Genomic DNA, 6,163 nt, shown 5'->3' with positions numbered 1-6,163 from the left:
GTCTCTTTGTTTTTAGCTGTTGGAGCCTTAGTGTTTTTTTTTTTTAATCCACCTTGTTCCTAATGAGTTCTAGGTGACGGGTGGGGGGGATGCATAAAAGCAGCGGTTCGTTCAGTCAAAACGATCCTTCCTCATAATATCTTTTAATTTATTCCCCTCTCCAACACAGGGCAGTGCTGGCCCCAGTCATCAGAGTTTCTATAGCTGAAGGTGGATTTGAACCCAAGTCTCTCTATACCTTCCTTCCCCTCCCTCCCTCCCTCCCTCTTTCATTTCCTTTCCTTTCCTTTCCTTTCCTTCCCTTCCTTCCTCTTCTCTCCCTCCCTCCTTCTCTCCTTTCCTTTCCTTTCCTATCCTATCCTATCCTTTCCTTTCCTTTCCTCCTCTCTCCCTCCCTCCCTCCTTTTCCTTTCCTTTCTTTCCTATCCTTTCCTTCTCTCCCTCCCTCCCTCCCTCCCTCCTTCTCTCCTTTCCTTTCCTTTCCTTTCCCTTTCCTATCCTTTCCTTCTCTCCCTCCCTCCCTCCCTCCTTCTCTCCTTTCTTTTCCTTTCCTATCCCTTTCCTTCTCTCCCTCCCTCCCTCCCTCTTTCCTTTCCTTTCCTTTTTCCTTTCCTTTCCTTCTCCTTTCCTTTCCTTTCCTTTCCTTTCCTTTCCTTTCCTTTCCTTTCCTTTCCTTCTCTCCCTCCCTCCCTCCCTGCTTCCTTCCTTTCTTCTTCCTCCATAAAGGAACAGGAAACGTGTCACAAGGAAGCCGGGACCCATAAGTCATGATGGGAGGGAGCGCATAACTACAAAACTCAGAAAAAGCAAGAAAAGGGGAGAAGAAATGGGTTGTTGCTTATACTAGCCTGAATCCTCTTTCCTCCTCTTTTGCTTCTATGAAGCCTTAATCTTTTGAGTTGCTTCTAGGTAGTCCTTGACTTACGACTACAATTGGGCTTGGAATCTCGCTTGTTTAGCACAGTGGTCATTATGTGAGATATCGCAGGATGGCTTTGCTCAAGGAGTGTGATTCTCCTCTCAGTGTTGCAGTCGTTAAGGGATCTCATTTGGTCATTAAGTGGATGGCGTCCTAGGTAAGAAGCATGGATTTCCCAAAAGGAGAGGCCCTGTGGGTCCCGGCATAGTAGACGTTTGACTTGAGAGGGTCCTGGAGAAGCTTAGAGGTGATTTTGGGACGCCTTGCTATTGATATTGATATTCAATGATATTCAATTGATATTCAATGTAGAGAAAAGTAAAGTCCTACACTTAGATAAGAAAAAAACAAAAGTACACCTATATACTGGGTGAAACCAGGCTTAGTAGCAGTAACTGTGAGAGGGATCTTGGAGTCTTAGTGGACAATCAGCTAAATATGAGCTGGCAGTGTGCAGCGGCAGCCAAAAAAGCCAATGTAATCCTAAGTTGCATTAACAGAGGGACACAAGATGAATGGAGGTACTAATACCACTCTATAAAGCCTTAGTAAGACCACACCTAGAGTACTGCACCCAGTTTTGGTCACCCCATTATAAAAAGGATGTTGAGTCTCTAGAAAAAGTGCAGAGAAAAGCAACCAGGATGATTAGGGGACTGGAGACTAAAATATATGAAGAACAGTTACAGGAACTGGGCTTGGCTAGTCTAGTAAAGAGAAGGACTAGGGGAGACATGATAGCGGTCTTCCAGTATTTGAGGGGCTGCCACAGAGAGGAAGGGGGTCAAGCTATTTTCTAAAGCACCCAAAGGCCAGACAAGGAATAATGGATGGAAACTGAACAAGGAGAGATTTAACCTGGAAACAAGGAGAAACTTTCTGACAGTGAGAACAATCAACCAATGGAACAGCTTGCCCTCAGAAGTTGTGGGAGCACCATCACTTGAGACTTTCAAGAAGATATTGGACTCCCATCTGTCAGATATGGTGTAGGATCTCCTGCTTGGGCGGGAGGGTTGGACTAGATGACCTACAAGGTCCCTTCCAACTCTGATTATCTGTTATGAACTGTTAGGCTGAGTCTTCCGTACTGCGGCTCTCCTAATTCATGTATGGCTTGCGTTGAACCTCCAAGGTCTCCCCCTCCCCCTTGAGGCACCTCTACAGTTCTTGCTTGGGGCTTCCTCCACTTAAATGACACACAAAATCACTTAACACCTTCAACAGAAGCGTTTGCCTCCAAAAGATGTGGGGGCTCCATCCCTGGAGATTTTGTCCAGGTGTCCTGAGGTCCTGGGCAGGGGGTTGGACTGGAAGACCTTCATGGTCCCTTCCAGGTCTCAGATTTTGTGATTCCCTACCTTTCTCAAAAAGGAAATAATATTCTTCATGTCTTTTTCATTCTAACAGTGGGTAAACGGTTGTGATATACATACAACACAACTGTCAACAGGCAGTAGACACTTAGTGCAAGGCAGCAGCCACCAGAAAGCATGGAGAAACTCTTGGATCTTTCATCAGACACAAGCAGCGCTTCGAAAAACCACAAAACAACCCAGGAATGCTCGGAGTGTGGGAAATCCTTTGCTTGCTGGTCCCTCCTTTTGACCCATAGGAAGATCCATGTGGGAAGTGGATCCATTGAAGGTTTGGAGGGTGAGAAATCCTTCTCTGGAACAGATGCCAAAGATCACAGGAGGCCCTCCAGACTAAAAGCCTATAAATGTGAGGAATGTGACTTATGGTTTGATCGAAAGTCAGAACTTCTTACACATCAGAAAATCCACACTGGAGAGAAACCTTATCAATGTCTGGAATGTGGGAAATGTTTCCATAAGAAAGCCAATCTCAGAAACCATGAGAGGATCCACACAGGGGAGAAACCTTACAGCTGTGGACAATGTGGGAAGAGCTTTGCTCAGAACGCACATCTTTGGATCCATGAGAAGATTCATGCAGGAATCAAATCTTACAAATGTTTTGAGTGTGGAAAATGCTTCATCCAGAGTTCGGCCCTTCGGAGTCATGAGAAAACACACACAGGGGAGAAAAATGAAAAGTGCCTCGAATGTGGGAAATGTTTTACCTGGAAATCAAACCTGGTGCAACATCAGAGACTTCATACTGGAGAGAGACCCTATGAATGCCCAGAATGTGAGAAACGATTTGTAAATTCTTCTGAACTTCAGAGGCACCAGAAGAGGCACAAAGAGGAGAAACTCTATAAATGTGGGGAGTGTGGGAAAAGTTTTCTTACGCCAAGGGAGGTTCAGAATCATGAGAGAATCCACACAGGGGAGAAGCCATTCAAATGTGTGGAGTGTGGGAAATGCTTTTCTGAAAAACACAACCTTGGAAGGCATCAGAGGCTCCACACAGGAGAGAAGCCCTACAGATGCATAGAATGTGGAAAATGTTTTGCTCAAAATGGAGACCTCTGGAGTCATCATAAAACCCACACAGGGGAGAAGCCATATCAATGCAACGAATGTGGACGGTTTTATCGTACCGCCTCAAGCCTTCGAAGTCATGTTAAAATTCACACAGGGGAAAAAAACTACAAATGTTTAGACTGTGGGAGAACATTTGGTAAGTCATCTTCGCTTAAAAGTCACAGCCGAATCCATACAGGAGAGAAACCTCACAAATGCTCAGAATGCAACAGATGTTTTTCTCAAAAAAGTACTCTTGTGATACATCAACGAATCCACTCTGGAGAAAAACCATATAAATGTCTGGACTGTGGGAAATGTTTTGCCCAACCTGCAGCATTTCACAGGCACACCCGAAGTCACACAGGAGAGCGGCCTTACAAGTGTGCAGAGGGTGAGAAAATTTTCATTGTAAATCAAAGCTAAAAATGGATCAGAAACTCCATAGCGGAGACAAATCCCTTCATTTGTGAACACAGTGGGAAATATTTTGTTTTCAAAAGTCACATGTTATCATTCATTAGAAACTTCAGACAGAGGGGAGATCCTACAATTGTTTGGTATGCGGAATATTTTTTCCTAGTTTTCCTGAACAAAGTGATTTTATAAGTCGAGGACTACATGTAAGGAAATTTTGATAAGCCCCCAGAAAAGGGCATACTGGTATAAATGCTTGGAATATTGCAAAATACTTACTTCACCGATACCTCCGGAGGCTGTAAAGAATCCACAAGAAAAAGATATTGTGCATTTAGGATGTGGGAAATATTTTTCTGGAACGTCTACTTTGTCTACAGGTAAAAATGCCCTCCAGATAAACCCTTCAGGTGCTCAGACTATGGGACACTCCACATTAGAGGCTGCTGTGTGGAAAATCTGTTCCTTGAAATGAGACAGTTGTTTTGATACATTTAGAGTAGAGGAGCAGGGTCCCCAACCGCGGTCCACGGACCGTTACGGTCCGCGGAACAAGTCTTACGGGCCGCTGGTTGCTGGCGCCGCCATCTTTTTGATAAAAGTGCTTCCGGTGAGCTTTTCGGGTAGAAAGCTCACGGGCTTCATCAAAAGATGGCGGCTAGCTCGTGAGCTTTTCCGGTGAAAGCCATTTCTACCGAAAAGCTCACCGGGCGGCGCCGCCATCTTTTTGATGAAAAAGTGCTTCGGTGAGGTCCCGGAAGCACTTTTCGTCAAAAATAGATGGCGCCAGTTGATGCCGTACCGGGCTGCGGCACCCAGCTGATGCCGGTGCCGGGCACGGCATAAAAGGTTGGGGATCACTGGAGTAGAGTAGAGTAGAGTAGAGTAGAGTAAGAATAGAATGGAATGGAATGGAATAGAATAGAATAGAATAGAATAGAATAGAATAGAATACCAGAGTTGGAAGGGACCTTGGAGGTCTTCTAGTCCAGCCCCTTGCTTAGACAGGAAACCCTACACCATTTCAGACAAATGGTTATTTGTAAGTCCCCACAGAGAGAAAGCCTAGAAATCTTAACATTTTCTCCTGAAATCTTTTCAAAGAACACAAAGCAGTTCATAATTGCAGTGAAGTGCTCCCTGGCCTGGGTATTATGTAAAAAAGGTTGTGATCTAGAAGAAGATAATAACCTTCAGATACCATTTAGTCCTCAGAGTCTCTTTTAACCCCTTATCTGCCCTCGGTCCCCTCATATCCATAATGGAAGAGACCCCAAGAAATCTGGGTTGCTAGCTCTTAACTGGAAAAGAAAATTTTCTTCTAGGATTGTAAAGTAATTTTTTTAAGGTTTCATGGAAAGTTTGTTTCCAAGAGAATTGTATGAAAGTCCATAATCTTCTGTAGTGGCACTTTTTTCAACATTTCAGGCCATTGTATAGCCTTAAGAAAAGTATTTGCACTGTCCTACAGCAAGTTCTTAATTTCTCTGCAGTGCACTTTTCCCACATTGTTCACGACAGATTTTTCTCCCCTCCAAACACCCGTTGTCACCCTGCAAGTCACCGCATCACTTAGGTTTCTCTGGAGGGAAATTTTACCCAGGCAAGAAAGAGAAAAGGAACAGCGAGTAGGAGATGGAGGAGAGAACAACCAAATGAAGTCTTTCTTATTAATTTTTTTTGTTGTTTTCATTTTTGGACATAAGGGGTTATTTATTTCAGGTCATGTTTAACAGCTTTCAATTTTATTACTGTTATTTTGTAATGTTTAATTGTTTATGAGGGGGATTTAAGTTAAATGGAAAGGGTGATTATATATGTCGTGAACTATTTTTGTTCTTTGGATCTGGATCTTTGTTGATCAAGAGGAAGAGCTGAAGATTTCGAGATAAGTTTGTAAAAGATGGGATCAAGTACAGAACGAGTGTTATTTAAAAATTAACCATTGGAGCAGTGAGGGATCGAACTAAGAGTAAGAACACACACTTACAGCTAACTGGTTAAAGGGAGCTGGCCACTGCATGAGGGAATCTTAGCTGTGATTGATTGTGATTGACCGCCTGAAGTTCCTGCTGCATTGATTTACTGTTTGCCGCTGTTACTTACTGTCAATGTATTTATTTATATATAACTGCCGATTCTTGATAGTGTCTCTGACCCCATTTAGACACTGGCTGTGCAATTCCCTGACCCTGAAGTTACACCTGGTTGTAATTGCAGAGACAGTGAAAAATCACCCACTTGGTATTAATTGGAGAACAGATTACTTAGTATGTACAGCTATTTGATGTTGTGCAGGCGTGAGAAATGCAACTTTGAATTATGTAATATTCAGTTTAGTGTGAATTGTAAATGGATATCAGGTTGCCTCTCATGTGACCCAAAATTCAGTTAA

General features: G+C 43.4%; 1 protein-coding gene across 1 annotated transcript; it reads left to right on the top strand.

Annotated features, from left to right (window-relative positions):
• Positions 1-2,348: 2,348 nt before the first annotated feature.
• Positions 2,349-4,270, top strand: LOC113430507 (uncharacterized). The gene is given in 2 exon segments (XM_087953192.1): positions 2,349-3,751; positions 3,754-4,270. Coding segments are annotated over 2 exon segments (1,410 nt in total). The 5' UTR covers positions 2,349-2,412; the 3' UTR covers positions 3,825-4,270.
• The last annotated feature ends 1,893 nt before the right edge of the window (positions 4,271-6,163 follow it).

This window comes from Notechis scutatus, chromosome 2 (assembly GCF_049901735.1).
Source record: "Notechis scutatus isolate UNSWTSFEM ecotype Mainland chromosome 2, rNotScu1.2, whole genome shotgun sequence".
Taxonomy (NCBI): Eukaryota; Metazoa; Chordata; class Lepidosauria; order Squamata; family Elapidae; genus Notechis; species Notechis scutatus.
The sequence above is the reverse complement of the archived record's forward strand: the minus strand, read 5'-3'. Positions and strand labels throughout refer to the sequence as shown.